The sequence below is a fragment of the Dendropsophus ebraccatus genome, chromosome 5 (assembly GCF_027789765.1).
Source record: "Dendropsophus ebraccatus isolate aDenEbr1 chromosome 5, aDenEbr1.pat, whole genome shotgun sequence".
NCBI classification, from domain to species: Eukaryota; Metazoa; Chordata; class Amphibia; order Anura; family Hylidae; genus Dendropsophus; species Dendropsophus ebraccatus.
Window position 1 is genome coordinate 39,299,372 of NC_091458.1, and position 19,848 is coordinate 39,319,219.

Sequence of the window (19,848 nt, forward strand, 5' to 3'; positions counted from 1 at the left end):
TTCTATTTGACGGACTATTTTAGACATCCGTGAGGGAGCCAGATGCGTTAATACGGAACATGAGAGAACAAGATAAATCTCTCTTGGTATTCATGGGTTTCCACTTGGGTGTTCTACAGTTTATAATCTAATCTTTGAAACTAATAAAATTCCAGATCATCCATAGTGATTAATTGGTCCAAACAAGCACAATTATATCTAGGAAATTGTCCACCAAACGGTTAACATTATGCAGGTGTGGGGGGTCGTGATCAGGAGTATAGTAGCTGTAGGGAGTGCAGGGGTAGTAGTAGGGAGTGGTTTTGTCTGGTCCTGGAGGTTGCCAACAGACCTCTCTGCCACATAAGAAAACCAGTGTTATAAATAGATCATGACAGCAGGGGGCACTATTGCAAATTTTACTGAAGCAGGTGTCAGACTACCCCCTTATTATTAGATATGAATGGCCACCCTGAGAACGGGTCATCGAGAAGAATATAATCCAGTGTTGTCTCCTCTTCCAACGCTCTTCCTGTAACGTTCCTCTGGACTTTCTGAAGGGTTTGTTGACCTCCCATACGATTGTTCATTGAGTGTGTGAATGCGTCCAGGAGAAAAACGTACAGGTCGGTGGGAGGTGATCTGAGAATGACGTCTCTCATTTCATTTTTAAAACCTATGTGTGCTCCCTTGTTTTAGGTCTGGACCATTACCGTCCGGAGGTCTTTGAGCACAGCAGAAGGCTCCTGCTTCACCTGCTGATAGCCCTGTCCTGTAATAGTAACTTCTCCAGCATTGCATCCATTTTATTACATGCCCGAGAGATCAATGAAGCCAAAACATTGACTGTGCAGTCTTCCTGCCACTCAGAATACCCATACACAGGTGAGTGAGTCTAGGTGAGTGGCCATACACATGGCAAAGCGTTTGTTTGGCCCACAGCCATCTCTCCGATAGACATGAGCATCTTACTCTGCCAAGCATTCATGTCTTCCAAGTGGAGAGGAGGGGTAAGTTGCTGCCAGAATCCTGTGGCAACGATTTATCCATCCAAGAACAAAATAGTCAGTTAGTTGAAATCCAGCATTCCTGATTCTGATCTAGCTGAGAATCATCTGTCAGGAGAGAATGGAAGGCCCTTATACACATCAGCTGAAATTGGCTAATTTGATTGACTTTTTTTTCTTGACTTTGTATAGGGGCCTTTATTAATGAATGAGGTCAAAAATAATAAACATTGAGGTAAGGTCTATCCACATTCACTGAAGAGGGGATAAGTGTGAAGTAGGGGGGCCCTCCCTATGATCTCCAGAACGGGGCTCTGCTCATTCTCTATGGGAGCTATCCAAGGTAGTCGAGCGATGTGCTCACTTATCTCTAGCAGTTTAGTAGACAGTGAATGGAGCGGCTGTATGCAAACCAACCTGCTGCTTTATTACATCAAAGGTGTCAGGGCCTGTATCTGGACATCATGGTTAGACCTCCTTCGACCTTACAGTTATTTCTTATCTTATATATAGGGAATACATTACAGTAAAGGGTAACTCTGGAAAAATGTAAAAATCCTGGGTGGGCAGAGGTTGGAGGAAGCTTAATAAAGGACTATGCTATACTTACCTGTCTCTGTGCCCCCGCAGCACAGCATCACAAGCTTACTAACAGCTGCCGGCCTCCGGTTTCTTCTGGCTTCCTGCATCGTCACGTCCCATCAGGAAATACGCACTAAGCCAGCTGTGTCCCAGTCACTGACTGGTTGTACAGGCTTTTATGAGCCTGGGTGGTGATGTTGCAGGAGCTGCAGGAGACCGGTAGGGGTCTGTGAGCAGTTATATTTTGCTGTGGAGGCACAGAGACAGGTAAGTATAGCTTCTTTATTATGTCCTTCCACCCCCTGCCTGATTAACCTGACTACTATTGTTGCCTTATAGGGCCTTCTTCTTCTGCCTCCAACCATAGACATAAACATGCACACTTGGGCATTCTATACATTTGTATTAAATATGATGTCTGTTACATGTTTGTACATCACGCTGTGCTTCACAGCCTGCAAATATCTGTAGCAGTGTGGAATTTGCACAAAAAATAAAGTGTCTGTCTGCACCCGTAGACATGCCTGTGTGCGTGCTGTAGAAAGAGATATGCTACATTCCTCTTCTATCTTTGGCAGGAGGCTTTGACTTTCTCCGCGAGTACCAGTCTTCACCAGTGCCAGACTCTGGCCTCAGCTCTAGTTCTACCTCCTCCAGTATCAGTCTTGGTGGAAGCAGCGGGAACATCCCCCAGATCAGCCAGGAGATAGAGGATGTTGACACATCGGCTGAGACGGATGAGAAAGCCAACAAGTTAATAGAGTTTCTGACCACCAGGTGAGCTGTCTGGAAGGAACGGATTATTTTATCTGAACTCCTTAATACATTGCTGATAACCTCATTTTTCACGAGCGCTCTGTGAAAGAAATTATGTTCTGGTTTAGGTTATCAGTGTTTGTGTAGCCATGAGCAACACTGAATTATTATCCTCCCGGCAATGTTCTCTGCAAGCTAAACAAACACGGAAAGGGTTAATAGGTCAATGATGCCCCATCTTGAAGGGTTCTGTTCAGATCAACAGCAGTTTTTTTATGTGGCCCAAGGTAGGAAAGATGGTCGCTAATTTTGGACCTAAGTAGGCTTATGTAATGCAAAGCCATAGTAACTAAAGGCGACCATATTGGATAAAAGGGGTTAGAATAACACAGCTACTTTCTTGCAAAAACAGCACCTCCCCTGTCCTCAGGTTGTGTGTGGTATTACAATTCAGCACCGTTCACTTCAATGGAACTGAGCTGAAAAACCCCACACCCAACCTGAGGGCAGGAGGGGTGCTGTTTCTGGAAGAAAGTGCTGCATAGGCCCTGAGCTCTTGCCCCTGCAGATTACAGTTGATTGCTTCTGCAGCCCGACTCCTCGGGACTAGCTTTTTTCCAGGGGCCGGATTTGACCAAAATGGGCAATCTAAAATTGAAAAACATTTATAGAATTGACCCTTCTCTCCATTGACATCATCTATCAGTAGAAACGGAAACGCTCTTCATTTATTACCTTGTATTACAAGACAATTCAGATTTTTGAAAAATGTTTCTACATCTGTTTGTTTGGGGAGATAAAACTTTTATAGCATTCGGTAGCGCCATCTGCTGATGACTTCGTACAATCCTGTTGTTTTGCACAGATACTATAAAATATATTGCAATGATGATCAAGCAAAGGTGCCATGTACCATAAGAAACTGAAATGTTAGTAATAATCTACTATAATATTCGGTCTTGTACTCTTTCAGAGCCTTTGGCCCACTCTGGTGTCATGAAGATATCACACCCAAGAACCAGAATTCCAGAAGTGCAGATCAGCTCACCAACTTCCTACGCCATGTAGTGTCTGTATTTAAAGACTCCAAATCAGGTAATTTCTTATAAAATGTCATTCAGAATTTTTTTTAACCACTTTTACCTTCCCACACTGTATTTTATTAGCCGTTTATCGGCCCTGATTCTGTTGTAAAGTAAGCCTCCTAATAATTGGACTAGATCACAGGTGTGAAACTTCAGAAGCCCAGGCATGATGGGGATTGTAAATTTAGCAACAGCTGGAGGGCCGTGAGTTTGGCACCCCTGGACTAGATGGTCTACAGATACGCCAGAGCTGTCAGTCAGCAGGGGGCGCTTTGATAAATCTGGTTCATTTGAAGTTTTCTTTGTTCAAGTATTACAAAAATGAGTCAATTCCTCTTGTGTATAAGATTAATATGTTGGTGATATAAGCCTCACATTGTGGATTTTGCTGTACTTGACATGGCCCAGCACTGCCCCCTGCTGTGTCCCTGTATAATTCCACTTTACTCTCTCATTCTTAACCACTAATCCATGTCTCTGCAAGACCTACAAACCAGAACTGTCACTTATCTTAAAGCAACTAGACTGTATAAGTTGTCAGTAACAGTGGCGGCCTTACATAGCTGTATACTATACTAGATATAGTTGTAAATGTGGCCTAGATGAGTTGTTTTTGCTGCTCCACCATCTTTAAAAAAATTTTAAAAAATCACTAATTCCTAAATTTGGGGGGGGGACTTTTTTAAATTCCATTTACTGTATGTTATATAGTGTGTGTGTGTGTGTGTGTGTGTGTGTGTATGTGTATGTATACATATATATAAATATATATATATATATAGTTTTGTTACTAAATTTGGTTTGTGATGATTGTTTCCCAGGCTTTCACTTGGAGCAGCACCTGAGTGAAGTGGCTTTGCAGACGGCTCTCGCCAGCTCTTCCAGGCATTATGCTGGGCGCTCTTTTCAGATTCTACGAGCCCTGAGACAGCCGTTGTCAGCCCACGCCTTATCCGACCTTCTCTCTAGGTTGGTGGAGGTCATAGGAGAATATGGGGATGAAATTCAGGTATGTCTGCCCTACACTGTTTGTACAGATTTTAACTTATTACTTTGTTACAGTGGCGTAGCAACCATAGAGGCAGAGTAGGCAGTTGCTATGGGGCCCGTGCAGGAGGGGGGCCCGGGGGAGAAGGTAAGAGAGTGTCCTGTACTGCAGTGTGTAAGTGACCCAATGTTCACTTACATGCTGCAACACAAAAAAAGGCTTAATAAGTAGAAGACAAAGAGATCTCCTCTGTTAACCTCTGACCTCTGTTCTCCAGCTGCTGTGCAGAGGTCAGGGGTTATCAGTACACAAGTAGTAAAGCAGATATCTTTGTCTTCTGAACTTTGGGTCACTTACACACTGCAGTAAATAAGGGGTTAAGCAGAAAGTAGTCTGCTCCTGCACCTATATATTTAACCATAAGGGCTCCTAATGGGTCCTTATAGGTAAAAACAGTGGACTGACAGAGCAAGCAGCCATTGGCTCTCTGCTCTGCCAGTCACTCTTGTTGCTGCTGCCAAGATTCTGCCTCTGGCCACAAGAGATTTTATTTTTGGACACATCACAGAGCATATACTGTCTATATATTTATATGTGCAGTGCTTTGTGTTGTGCGTAGGGGAGAGGGCCCCTTTCATTTTCTTGCTATGGGGCCCCATGAATTTTAGGTACGCCCCTGCTTTGTTATACTGGTGACCTGCTGCCAACCAAGATAAAAATGCAGCATGCGGAATATAAAGCAAGGGGTTGCTTAGTAGTTTTGACAGTAATGCTTGATACATTTTTATGTTCTTTTAAGGGGTATAAGAGATGAGAACTTGCTTAAAGGTGTTATTTAGGCTTAGAAAAACATGTCTGCTTTCTTCCAAAAACAGCACCACTCCTGTCCTCAGTTTGGGTGTGGGGTTAAGCAGCTCAGTTCCACAGAAATGATCATTGCTGAACTGTAATACCATACATACCCCTGAGGACAGGGGTGGTGCTGTTTCTTTAAGAAAGTAGCTGTGCTTTTTCTAATCCTGGATAACCCCTTTAAAGTTTAACCTGTCATTTAGAAAAAAAAATTGTGTTCAGAGTGTTCAGACCTGTACTGATCATGAGAACGAGTGGCGAGAAGCCCTCACTAAGGGCCCTATTACACGGGACGATTATAGTTCTAAAAATCGTTCGATCGTTCGGATTTAAACGATAATCATTTAGTGTAATAGCAGACAACTATTAAACGACCAATGAGAAATCGTTGGTCGTTTGATAGAATTTTGGACCTATTTTTATCGTTGATCGTTCGCAAATCATTCGCATGGAATAAGACGTTGTTTGGTCATTCACAGTAGCAACAAACGCAGTAGCGACGGCAAGACGACCGCAAAAACGATCATAAGTAACGATCATCGTTCCGTGTAATTGGGTGAACGATTACAGGTTGTTCGCCATAGCGGTCGTTTGAGATTGTTAATCGTTGAAAAATCGGTTAGTGTAATAGCACCTCTCCTGGCTCTGTGTCACATGATCAGTCAGGCTCCATAGACTAACATAGGCAATCAGATGGAGCCCAACTGCTCACGTGACACATTCTCCCGATTAGTCTCAAAACTTTTGACATGTCTCTCTGACATCAAAATAGAGAAAGTTCAGCAGCATCCAGTAGAGAGATTGATCTTCAAATGAGCTTTGTTTCGTATCCAGGATAAACAGCAACATTTCGAACAGAAGTTGGTCTTTATCAAGCAAGCTTGATGAAGACCAACTGTTAGTTGAAACGTCGCTGTTATGTACTTGTTGGTAAATTGGGAATACCAACCATACATCCTGCATCCAGATCTTTACTCTCCACCAGACTGATCTGATTCCTGGGTGCTGTTGGATCCTAACTGTTCTCTTATGTCTCTATTACAAGGTGGTTGTATATTTTCATTGCATTTTTTGCACGCATTGCTTATATTTAATCATTGCTTATATTTCTGCCAGGGCTATGTCATGGAAGTCCTCCTTACCCTGGAAGCCGCAGTTGATAACTTAGCTGACTGCCTTAAGAATAGTGATCTTCTGGCTGTGCTGTCCAGGTATATATTCTTATCGCATTATCACATTCTTGATACTGCTAACATTGCTATCCCTTGATCTACCCATAAACATGCATGTGTTCAGAATAGAAAGAGGGGAAGATGCTGCGACCAGACACCTACTTTGAGCAAAGAAGTTCTGGGCAGTGGCGTAGCTACCATAGAGGAAGGTTAGGCAGTTGCTATGGGGCCTGTGCAGGAGGGGGGCCCGGGGGAGAAGGTAAGAGCATGTGTCCTTCTGTACTGCACTGTGTAAGTGACCCAATGTTTACTTACATGTTGCAACACAAAAAAGGGTTAACAAGCAGAAGACAGAGATCTCTGCTTCATTGCACTGATAACCTCTGACCTCTGTTCTCCAGCTGCAAGGTGCACAGGTCAGGGTTTATCAGTGAACAAGCTTACACACTGCAGAACATAAAAGGTTAAGCAGAGGGTAGTCTGCTCCTGCACCTATATATGTAACCATAAGGGCTCCTAATGTGCCCTTTTAGGTAAAAACAGTGGAGTGTCATAGCAAGCAGCCATTGGCTCTCCTCTCTGCCAGTCACTCTTGTGGCTGCAACCAGGAACATCACAGAGCGTGTGTGTGTATATATATATATATATATATATATATATATATATATATATATATATATATATATATATATATATATATAATATACGCAGTGCTTTATGTTGTGCGTAGGGGAGGGGGGCCCCTTAAATTTTTTTACTATGGGGCCCCATAAATTCTAGCTATGCCCCTGGTTCTGGGCATGTTGGAATCTAACTGGCTGATCCCACTGTCCCCTAAGGAAAACATTTGGAGAAAAGCCCCTATACACATTAGATGGCAGTCAGTTCCACCAGCATTAGTCTATTGCATATGGCTATACTGAGCCTGGCACTCATTCAATGCATGGTAACTTTTGTTGCTGGTCAAGCATGTGTACAAAGCTGTGTTTCTTAAAGGGGTAGTCCAGGAAGCAGGAAATGCTCAACCTTCCAAGGATGGGGGGGTCAATTGCATATTGGGGGCATTGCATTTAGGTGCAACCCTGGCCACGCGAAGGCCAATAGCAGACTGACATTAACAATGTTGTGGCAACACCAGTCAGTTATTTGCCTTTGTCCTCTATTAGTCATACATAGACTCACCCACAAAGTGCAGTGAACCCAACCTGTGCGTATATTACATGGTCTGCTTTTATTACAAATCACCAGCATGCAATAAAACTGCTATACAGCCAAATCTAGTGTTTCCCGGTATTTTATACGTAATATTTCCAGTGTACTTATCAGGATTTAGCCAGGAGATGAGTAATGCTTAAAAAGTCACTGTCGTATTTTTATTTTTATTTTTTTTTGCAGAAATCAATAATCCAGGCGATTTTAAGAAATTTTGTGATTGGGGTTATTAGCCAAATATGCCATTATCTGCATTTAAAAAGCCTTTTCCCAGGTCCCCCCCTCTATCCTCTTTTCCATCCACTGCAAAAAATCAGGAAATTGTGACTTGTTGCATCAGAGGTACCCAGTCTGTTCTAGGGAGAGGGGAGGAGGGAGTTAGCCGACAGCAGAAAGCAGATAACAGAGGATTACAGGCATGGAGCTGGGTGACAGCTGTAATTAGAGCTCAGAGAGGTCAGTGGTGACGGTCAGAGGAGATAGAGGGTAATATATTTGTAGATTAACTCTTTGTTGTCCTGTTTTGGTTTCTTAAAATCGCCTGGACTATTGATTTCTGCAAAAAAAAATTTCACGACAGTGAAACTTTAAGCTTCATATTGAGGAACGTGCAGACGGTATCCTGACACGTGTAACAAATGCAGCATATACTGGCGGCCCACGGTACCGTGCATTTGCTTAATACATAAGGAGCTGAGAATTACATTACTAAACGACCTTTGTTTTTCCTTCAAGAATAGCTGCTTCCTTCCTAAAAGCAATGCAGGAATTGGTGTATTCTTTCCAGTCTGATACAGTGCTCTCTACTGACACCTCTGTCTGTGACATGAACTGTCCAGAGCAGCAGAAATCCCCATTTAAAACCTCTCCTGCTCTCCAGACTGGAAAGAATACACCACTTCCTGCAGGACATACAACAGCTGATAAGTACTGGAAGACTGGAGATTTTTAAATAGAAGTAAATTACAAATCTCTGGCACTTTCCAGCACCAGTTTATTTGAAAGAAACATGTTTTGCTGGAGTACCCCTTTAAAGGGGATATCCGAAGAGCAGGGAAGGTCCTACCCTTTCTGCTCTCCATTGCAGAGCAGGAGCGCTGCAGGCATTGTGTGCGGGTGAAACCATGCCCGCATGCAATGTCCTGAAGCTGCCCGTTGTCACCATAACATTGGTAACATTGGGCACTAATTGATCACTACCTGCAACATGCTCACATTTCCCCTCAGAAGTATCAGCGCAGATGGGAAGGAGGAGGAAGCGGAGCACTGGAGAGCAGAAAAGATAGGACCTTTCCTGCTCTCCGCATTGCCCCTTTAAAGGGAACCTGTCAGTTCTATATCAAGCTCAGAGCTCCAGCATCACAGAGGCATTGCCAAGCTGTAACAAACTTCCAGGATTAAGCACTGTACATCAATCAGTCAAGGCAGGGAGGGGTGGGAGGAGTCATGCATGCAGTGGCTTAGAAACACCCCATTGACTCTTGAGCTCTGAGCATGATATAGAGCTGACAGATTCCCTAAATAAGGATAAGCTGCAGTACCACCCATCACCCGTTGACAAGAGTGGCACTGTTTTAAAGACCTCTTTTAACATTTGCAAACCAGTCTTCCAGATATGACCTCTACTACTCATACATTTGAATTGAAGACAATAACACCTCCTTATCTCACCAGATGTAAAATATACGTACACAGGTGGTAAACATTTATCCTGACTGTATTGTTAACATTTACAGGTCCTCATCTCCTGACCTGACGTCTAATACAAAGCTAACCGCAAACAGGAAAAGCACTGGTCAGCTGAACGTTAACGCCGGGATGGTGGGTGGAAGTACGGCCACTGCGGAACGTAGCCGACACCAGAGGAGCTTCTCTGTCCCTAAAAAGTTTGGTGTGGTGGACAAGTCCTCGGATCCTCCTCGCAGCGCCACTCTGGACAGGATTCAAGCCTGTACCCAACAGGGATTCTCTCCAAAGACGAGGAGTTCATCTTCGCTAAAAGACAATGTGACCGATCCCTCTCACATAAACAACCCCACTAACCTGTTGGCCACTATATTCTGGGTCGCTGTCGCTCTTATGGAATCAGACTTTGAGTTTGAGTATTTTATGGCGCTGAGATTGCTGAACAAACTTTTGTCTCACTTGCCCCTGGACAAGTCTGAGAACAGGGAAAAACTGGAGAAGCTACAAGGACAGCTGAAATGGCCGGACTTCTCTGGGCTGCAGCAGCTTCTTCTTAAAGGATTCACATCTCTTACTACAACAGACTTGACGCTGCAGCTCTTCAGTATGCTCACACCTGTTTCTCGTGTGTCCATGGTCGACTCTACACAAGTCATAGGTAAGTTGTTGTGTGTCTCTATATCTGTCAGCTCTATATTATATTCAAAGCAGCAGACATGAGCAGATAGTTGGGAGATAACACAAATGATACCTGTCCCTTAGCTGATGGCATTTCCAAAAGTTATAAAATCATGTTTTCCTTCCAAGCTTAAGTGTCATAGAGGCTGTGCTGAGCTGCAGCATGCACTCCTCCACTCTACGCTACCATTCCTGACCCACTTGATTGATGTACAACAGTGATTTTCAACCAGTGTGCCGTGGCACACTAGTGTGCCGCGACACATGGTCGGGTGTGCCGTGGGGAAAGTTCCCCAAACTGTGGTGCCCCTGTGAAACAGGAGAAAACAATGGGGGAGAGAAACCTGGGGATGGGGGAGAAACAGGGGAGAGAAGCAGGGGGGAGAGAAACATGGGGATGGGGGAGAGAAACAGCGGAGAGAAGCAGGGGGGAGAGAAGTATGGTGGAGAGAAGCATGGGGGAGAGAAGCACAGGAGAGAAGCAGGGGGGAGAAGTATGGTGGAGAGAAGCACAGGAGAGAAGCAGGGGGGAGAAGTATGGTGGAGAGAAGCACAGGAGAGAAGTAGGGGGGAGAAGTATGGTGGAGGGAAGCACAGGGGGGAGAAGAAAACAGGCCCAGGTTTCACACTGAGTGAGTATAAATAAATTTAGAATCTATATTATTAACTATATGTATAATATGTATCGTTTTAGTGTCATTTTGTGCCATTTTGGTTGGTGGTGTGCCCCAGGATTTTTTAAGTATAAAAAGTGTGCCGCAGCTCAAAAAAGGTTGAAAATCACTGATGTACAAGGCTGAGTGCTGGAAGCCAACCTCTGTACATCAGTTAAACATAGAAGGAGGGAGGCATAAAGCACCACTTCTATGACTCTTGAGCTTGGAGGTTAAACATTATTTCATAACTTTGCAAACAGCAAACAGAGCCAAGACAGAAGCTCTAAACTCGAGGTATACATAGGGAAGTTCTCCCAATGTACATGTTGAGGTGCTTGTAAGCCGAATAGAAGTTTTTGGCATATCACTAAGATGGTGTATCTTTACCCCTAGCATATGTTGTTCTTGTTTTTTATTGGATCCTTGTGTTTTTTTTGTCTCCAGGATTTCCTCTGAATATTTTGTGTCTGCTGCCTCATTTAATCCAGCACTTTGAATGTCCGAACAGCTTCTGTAAGGAAGCGGCAGAGAGAATTGCACAGGTTTGGCACCAACACATCCATCTGCTTTGTATCTTATGTAGCCTACAAGTGTAAAATACAGAAAAGAATAAACTTTTCCTCTGCTCTAGGTTTGCCTAGAAGAAAAAAATCCCAAGCTCTCCAACCTGGCCCATGTCATGACCCTGTACAAAACACATAGCTACACCAGAGACTGCTCTACATGGGTGAATGTGGTGTGCAGATACCTCCACGAAGCATTTACCGACATTACCATCAACATGGTGACTTACTTAGCGGAGGTAATTTCTACATGATATCTATATCTATATATCATCTATATAAAAAAAAGTGAACAGTAGGTCAGATTTCTTACCTTTATGTTCTCTAATTGTATTCTTTCCAGTTACTGGAAAAGGGCCTTCCCAGCATGCAGCAGTCCCTTCTGCAAATTATCTACAGTCTTCTCAGCCACATGGATATGTCGATGATTCCTGGAAAACAATTCAACATGGAAGTGCTGAAGACAATTGAAAAATATGTTCAGGTATAAAAAGTAATAATTTTGAATCCTTTATCAGAAATAGCCCCCTATGTAGGTGTAGACCAATGGGCAGTGAGCTGAGGTTTAACACCTTATTTTTTTCCTATCAGAGTGTTCACTGGAAAGAAGCTCTGAATATCCTGAAGTTGGTCGTGTCAAGATCTGCTAGCCTGGTGTTACCAGCATATCAACACGGAGATCTGACAAAGCTCGAAATCAGTCGACTATGGACAAGTTCCTCCAAGGAACTTCCTGGGAAGACGCTCGATTTCCACTTTGATGTGTCTCAGGTATAACATGACTTTCTAACCCAATATGCTGATGCAAGTTCAGAATTAGATTTTTCATGAATGAGTAAAAATAGAACATGAAAAACAAGATGCCCAAACTCTATTGAACTTGTTACATTTTTTGGGGGAAAAAGTCCCTCTTGTCCTGACAAATATGAGCAAACTACACACCTCCATTTTATGTATGCATCTTAGAAGTATTGACCTGTTGTTTTTGGATTTAATCATTTTAAAGTATAAAATAAGTTAGGAAATAGGGAATATGTTTCTTTAGAGACAGCGCCAAACTGGCACAGGGAGTTTTATAGGTTACGCAGTCCTCCGTGACATAGGTGGCAGTAGAGAGTAAGCATCCTTTCTCCTGCAGGGTAGCTACATTTTTTCTCCTAGGGAGCATTGCACTGCCTGTAACTTCCATACACCTGCCGGCAGTCTCCCAAAGGAAACACATTACCCCTTATACCTAAATGAAAGGCCTTTCTACCAGCCAGAAAGCACCTAGGAGTGTCAAGAATTGATTAAAGGGGAACTATCAGCAGGTCCCTATAGTCCAAGAGATGCTGAGGAGAAAGGTATGTCTCTTACCTTCCTCCTCAGCGCCGTTCTGGTGCAGTTAGTCTTTTGCTCCACAGTCCGGTGAGACTGTTAGGAACATTGGGGCTCCAGTTAGGAGCACTGGGGCCCCCATAGCCGTCCCTCTCTAAGGATAATAAATGGAGAGGGTCGGTGGATCAGCGCTATGAGGGCGGACAGTGCTCCTAACTGGTGCCCCAGTGCTCCTGATGGTCTCACCGGACCGTGAAGCAAAAGACTAACTGCACCGGAACAGCACTGAGGAGGAAGATAAGATGCTTCCTCTGGCATCTCCTGTGCAGTAGGGACATATCAGGAGGTTACATTCGTCTAATCTGCTGATAGTTGTCCTTTAAAGGTGGCCACACAATTTAGTCAAAAGTTATCTGAACCTGAGTAAGAGGGTCAGTGATCCAAACAGCTGTTCTGATCTTTTGTGCCGCCGGTAAAATCCTACAGTCGCACGTAAACAGAAGATGTGCTAACAATAACGTCTTTTAATTGCTGCATGAGCGATAGCGTAATCGTTCATGCAGTCCACCACTGCAAGCAAACGCCAATATGGCTGATCTCTGTACATGGCCACATACCAGGCCGCGTGAAAGGACCCTAAGCTGTATTACAGCCTTCTAACGCAGACATGCTGGATTTTTACTGCCTGTTCTGGGAGACAGAGCAGTGTGGCTGCAGCATACCAGCTTACCCTGCCAGCTTTGAAAGATGCCACCAGAGACTTCCCCCTTGACTCATGGTTTAGGCAGCTTGAAAGTAATGGTAGGTTCCATTTAAAGGGTTTGGCCACTTTATAGTAACATTTCTCATTGTACAGTATAAGTAAGTATAGTCACTGCACTTACTGACAGCAGCTCCCTGTGTACCTCATAGAGTTAAAATCAGGCTCCCCTCCTCCAGGCTGTGCTGCCCTCCTCTGTGGTGATCCTGCCCCGCATAGTCATATGCTTCTCCATGTCGGCCATCTTATGGACAGACTCGCCACAGAGCAGGACAGCACAGCCTGAAGGAGGGGAGCCTGATTTTAGGTCTATGGGGTACACAGGGAGCTGCTGTCAGTAAGTAATGTGAATACACTATACTCTATACTGAGCAATTATAAAGTGGCCAACCCCTGATTCTGTATCTAATAGAGAACCATTCTCCAAAATAGAAATAAATCAATATGGAACATGCAGATGCTGAGACATGCTGAATATACAGCTCTCCTCTCATAAGTGCTGACACCACTCCACCCTAGACCTAGACGTCTTTATCCAAGTGCTTTTAAGCTGTATCTGACTCCGGCCAGCTGTTTCCCTGTGTGTCTCTACTGGGAATAGGCTGCTCTCCTGGAAGACTGGCGGTTCTTAACAAGCCTTGTGTTTTTCATTTATTAATGGGACTTAAAGGGAATTTCTATCATGAGAATTTATTTTGCCACAAACCTAAAAGGAATGAATTAAATATACCCATATATCCCTGTCACTCTTGGCACTGGCTAAGGCTGATCCAAGGTTAGAAACTGCACCATTCTTGTCCATAGGCCATGTCTGCTATTGCAGCACTTACCTATTCAACCTTTTTAAAGGGGTAGTTCAGCAACATTGTTTTTTCTTTCAATTTACGGATATCAGAAAGTGCCAGAGATTTGTAATTTACTTCTATTAAAAAAAAATCTCAGGTCTTCTAGTACTTATCAGCTACTGTATGTCCTGCAGAAAGGGGTGTATTCTTCTCAGTCTGACACAGGGCTCTCTGCTGCCACCTCTGTCCATGTCAGGGACTGTCCAGAGCAGTTGAAATCCCCATAGAAAATCTCTCTTGGTCTCCAGACTCGAAAGAATACACCACTTCCTTCAGGACATACAGCAGCTGATAAGTACTGGAAGACCTGAGATTATATAATGGAAGTAAATTACAAATCTATGCCACCAGTTGATTTGAAAGAATTTTTTTTTTACTATGTTTTGTGTTTTACTCATTTTGTTTTCATTTTGAATATTTTTTTTAAAGGGAACCTGTCATCAGTTTCATGCAGCACCAATCACGGGCAGCATGAAAACTGATGACAAAGCGAATACAAAGCAATGAAAACTGGGTAGGGGGCCTTTCTGACTGGTTATTATCATACAATAGGAAAACCCTCTAGAAGTCATCTTCTCCTCTTAGACTCCCATTATAGGCAGGAGGTTTGATGACCTTCAGAGCTCGACTGGACGAGACGGTAAATCTAGGGCCATGCCAGTGACTCGGAGCACATCCTCCACCTCTTCAGGATCCAATTCCAATGCGTTAGTCCCTGTTAGCTGGAAGCGACCTCAGACATCTCAGGTAACGGCCATTATTCCTCTGCCTAGGTCTCTCTTCCAGTGTTTTGTGGTTATGGAGGAGCTGGTGCATTGAAATGTAAGGAATGTGAGCAGTGAAGCAGCGGATATATTAACCAGGCCGTGCTGACCCTCCCCCTCCCTCCCGCATGTCTGTGTTATTACATTTCTGTTGAAATACGAGCCTTTTACTGTCAGTGGAAGACATTTTTTTTGTTACGGTTTCTTTTTTTTTTTTTTTTTTTTACGGCTATGATTGTTCTGCTTTCCAAAGTGTATTAGACCAGAACAAATATTCCTTGTGTTGTCTGACAAGGATCACCGCTCCTTCTCTGCAATGACAGAAGAGCGTCCACTCATGTTCTGGGGTCAGCAGTGATTTTTTTATTTTTTTTTTTCCAATCCGTGTTCTAGTTTGTAGGTATTGCATGATCGATGTGCGCTATGCAAATAAAAGTATTATTATTATTATTATTATTATTATTATTATTATTATTACTATTATTATTATGTCACTTCAAGACATACTATATATCTGACCTAGATCTGTAAATCCTAACATAACCTCTTCATTACTGGCGCTAACACCATGAGGTGTACAGGAAGCCGTGCATTCATTGCTTTCCCATTATTATTATACATTTAGGTTATTTTTTGTGTGTTTTAGTGTGTGAGTTTTTATTATAGTCATGTTTTTCCTTAGAAGAAAACCCGGGAGAAGCTGGTGAACGTTCTCACTCTCTGTGGCCAAGAAGTGGGGCTCAGCAAGAACCCTTCTGTAAGTCTCTATGTGAAATGAAATCCTTGAATATAATACTGTGTATTATAGGTTTCCATTAAAGACATAGGGAGATTTATCAAACATGGTGTAAAGTGAAACTGGCTCAGTTGCCCCTAGCAACCAATCAGATTCCACCTTTCATTCCTCACAGACTCTTTGGAAAATGAAAGGTGGAATCTGATTGGTTGCTAGGGGCAACTGAGCCCGTTTCACTTTTTTACAATGTTTGATAAATCTCCTCCATAGTATTGATTGACGTGGGTCCAAACCTGTAACCAGAAGCAGAGCCTGCGACTTTCTGCCTTTAAAGGGTTAGAAAAACATGGGAGCTTTCTTCCAGAAACAACACCACTCTTGTCCTCAAATTGGGTGTGGATTTTGCAGCTCAGTTCCATTAAAGTGAATGGAGATTAATTGTAATGCCACACACATCCTGAGGACAGGGTGGTGCTGTTTTTGCAAGTAAGCTATATATTTTTTTTCTTATCCTGAAAAATCCATTTAAAGAAGACACTACAATTCTGAATAGGTCATGGTGCGATGTACTAGTGACAGGTTCTAGCCTCCATCAGTCGTATGGAATACAGTAGTTTTGCAGTAGGTCTAAGCAGTGGTTCTTAGAAGAATCACAATTCTAATTTTATATTCAGCCTTGTAACATTTTAACATTAAAGTCAGTGAGAGAAAGCCACAGCAAGAGTGAGGGGGAGTATGCGCAGTGTATGAATGTAACATTAGCGGCTGTGATGTAATATATAGATACAGCGACACCAAAAAGGTGAGTAAAAATAATGTGTGTCCCCAATGTGTACCCAAAAAAGTGATTCTTAATGGCAAAATAAGCTTAAAGGGGTTATCCCACAATCATAAGTAATCCCCTCTCCACATTAAAACCCCTACCTGCCATGAGAATGGAGGTCAGTTGTCCCCTGAGTGAATGGAGCGGCATTGTTTTCAAACCATGCCAAGAGCAGAACTCAATAGAACAGGGATAAGGAACCTTCGGCTCTCCAGCTGTTGCAAAACTACAACTCCCATCATGCTTGGACAGCTAAAGCTTTGGCTGTCCAGACATGACGGGAGTTGTAGTTTTGCAACAGCTGGAGAGCCAAGGTTCCATATCCCTAAGTGGAGCTGGGGCCAGGGATGTGAACTGCAGCTCCATTCACCCTGGGACAGTTGACCTCATGATCAGTGGTGATTCCAGAGATTGAACCCCCGAGATCAGTTAGTTATTTCCTACCTTGTGGTTAGTTGATAACTTTTAATCTTGGGAATAACCCCTTTAAGTAATAAAAGGGAACCTGTCACATTGAATATGCATTCCAATCTGCAGCACCCATGTTATAGGGGAGGGGGACTCAACAAATGAATATATATTTTGGGGGGTAAATGCTCGTTCTGTGCTAGGTTGTTATGTGAGTGATTTACATATGTGATTGCCAGCTCTCTATATGCACAATTATACCTCTAGAGCTGTAAGGCTCCATTTACAGTGAAAGATTATCTGACAGACTATCTGCCAAAGATTTTAAGCCAAAGCCAGCAACAGACTATAAACAGAGATCAGGTCATAAAGGAAAGCCTGAGCTTTCTCTTCTTTTCAAATCCATTTCTGGCTTTGGCTTCAAATCTTTGGCAGATAATCTGTCAGATAATCTTTCTGTGTAAATGGACCCTTAGTCACAGAGTTGGACCGCCCACTTGACCACTTAGCCAAGTAATAGCTGAGGTTTACCTGAATAAATCCTGAAACCTTTCCTACAAACTTATATATGAATCTGCTCAGCTTCTCCTGCTCTATAACATAACTGTAGATTGGAATGCACTTTTAATGTCACAGGTTCCCTTTAAGAATTATAACTTCTATGTCTTACTGCAGCTTACTCCCCATTGAAAACATGTGCACTCGTAAATCACATTATGGATGTATCACATTATGTCCAAAGATTTCCTACAAATCCCATGAACTCCTACATGTTATTAGATGCCATCTATGGTCTGGTAATAAACTCCCTTGAGTCTCCTCATCTGTGGATCCTAATTTGACGACCTAATCCTTTCCCACGTCTCCTTTTGATGATTATCGTTGCTTTAGCTTTCAGCCGTTCTAAACATCTCATGTAAACATTTACACAATACCAAGTACGTCGTTGTGAGGAAGCCGGGCAGTCTCGCTCCCCTTGGCCAAGTTCCTTGAAGTCGTCACTTTATCCAGCTTCAATTTGAAGGCACCTGTCCAACATAAATAGCCAAAGTGCAATCTAAAAATAACAGGCCTAGGAATTAGGTGTGGACTGGAAAGCCTTCCAGCTGGATGCTCTTTGCCAGTATTAAGTACAGAAGCTATTGACGGGAGCAGCCTGCCATTACCACTGTATGTCCCCATCTATAGGTTATCTTCTCATCATGTGGTGAATTGGACCTAATCGATCACCAGACTAGCCTGGTGTCATCAGAGGATACCATAAGAGAGCAGGAGATCATGGACGATACCAACAGTGAGCAACAGTTCCGGGTCTTCCGAGATTTTGACTTCCTGGATGTAGAGCTTGAGGATGGAGAGGTAAGAGTTAAAGATTAATGCTACAACATAGTAATCCTCAGGGACTTACAATTACATTGCAGCCCAAAACATTATACGTAGCTCATGCATACTTACATACAGTACATAACATGTGTCCACATCTAGTCTGGAATTCATAGAATTTGTCTATTTCCTGACCAGATATGACACATTAAACACAATATGATCATAGCGATCAGTTCTACAGTGTAGTAATTGTTCAACTCCCCTGCAGCGCCACCACAGGTGAAGTGTAGAATTGCACAGTACCCATTGAGACAGGGTACCCTCATCTCTGAATTATAGTTGATTCCTTCACACGGGAGGGGGATTCTGCAGTTTTTTCACAGCAGAAACTATTGCAGATGGAGAAGATTTTCCTTACACCTCTACCTCTACATTGCCGCTACTATAAAAATCATCTTTGGAAAAATCTGCAGCCTTTAAATGCTCATTCAGAATTAGAAGAAACAAAGCTACTTTCTTTTAAAAAAAACAGCACCGCCCTTGCCCTTAGGTTGTGTGTGGTATTGTGTTTCAACTCCATTCATGTAAATGGAATAAAGCTGCAAAAACCACCCCCAAACTGAGCAAGAGAGTCATGCTGTTTCTAGAAGAAAGTAGACATGTTTTTTCAAACTGTTGCAGCAGTAGATTTCATGATCATAGATGTCTAGTTTTATCGAGAATATATATATATGTTTTACATTGCCATGACATAAAGTTTTTATGCGGTAGGAATGACATTGACCAAATACCTGAAACACACAAAGCAATTAATTTGTATTGTAATATTTAAAGTGACACTGTCACCCCCTTTTTGCATTCTGACATCTCTACACAGGTGTAAAGGGTAAATTTAGCGGTTTTCATACCTTATTTTATATCATACGTCATGGTGCTTGTTCGAGTAAAAAGTGATCTTTTATCAACTGCAGGTTGTGTTAAGTGGACGGGGCCTCGCGGCATTAGCGCCACTTAGCCCCGCCCACAACACCACAGTTGGCCCCGCCCCCTCGCCGGCCATTGGAACAGGCTGGCCGAAAGGTCTAGACCCCACCCCCTCTATGTTGGCCAACCAATGGGCGTCAAGGGGGCAGGACCAACTGTGCCGTTATGGGCGGGGTCAAGTGGCGCTAATGCCCCAAGGCCACCCCCACTTAATACAATCTGCAGTTGATAAAAGGACACTTTTTACTTGAACAAGCACCATGACGTATGATATGAAATAAGGTATGAAAAACGCTAAATTTACCCTTTACACCTGTGTAGAGATGTCATAATGCACAAAGGGGGTGACAGTGTCACTTTAACAATTAGAATTGCACAAATGTATACAGATGTAGCAGAGCTGAATTTGTTCCTTAGCTTTCATCGTTATGGTTTCTGGTTATATATCTGTGGTGTTCTATAGTATAATGCAGAGAGGTCTGAGCAGTATCGGGCTCTGCTGTTGTATCACTGGTCTGTTGGGAAACTACAACTTTCAGCATGCCCCGATGGCCAAAGCCAGGGCATGCTGTGATCTGTAGTTTTGCAACTTGCAGTCATAGATCACTGGTCTTTAGTGATCTCTACAAGGCATGCCAGCAATCCTATGTAAATGGTGCCTCGACTCTA

At 43.0% G+C, this 19,848-nt stretch overlaps 1 protein-coding gene across 9 annotated transcripts in view; it reads left to right on the forward strand.

Moving 5' to 3' along the window:
• FRY (FRY microtubule binding protein) overlaps positions 1-19,848 on the forward strand; it is a 286,128-nt gene that overhangs the window by 231,940 nt on the left and 34,340 nt on the right. For 8 of the 9 annotated variants that reach the window (XM_069969891.1, XM_069969894.1, XM_069969885.1 and 5 more), the window contains 13 exons: positions 679-864; positions 2,147-2,345; positions 3,298-3,419; positions 4,231-4,418; positions 6,366-6,460; positions 9,370-9,977; positions 11,098-11,195; positions 11,285-11,455; positions 11,560-11,700; positions 11,808-11,987; positions 14,724-14,885; positions 15,585-15,659; positions 18,058-18,228. In XM_069969891.1, the coding sequence (XP_069825992.1) occupies positions 679-864; positions 2,147-2,345; positions 3,298-3,419; positions 4,231-4,418; positions 6,366-6,460; positions 9,370-9,977; positions 11,098-11,195; positions 11,285-11,455; positions 11,560-11,700; positions 11,808-11,987; positions 14,724-14,885; positions 15,585-15,659; positions 18,058-18,228 (2,396 nt within the window). The remainder of the gene's footprint in view (positions 1-678; positions 865-2,146; positions 2,346-3,297; positions 3,420-4,230; positions 4,419-6,365; positions 6,461-9,369; positions 9,978-11,097; positions 11,196-11,284; positions 11,456-11,559; positions 11,701-11,807; positions 11,988-14,723; positions 14,886-15,584; positions 15,660-18,057; positions 18,229-19,848) is intronic. The other variant, XM_069969887.1, reaches the window with a different exon arrangement.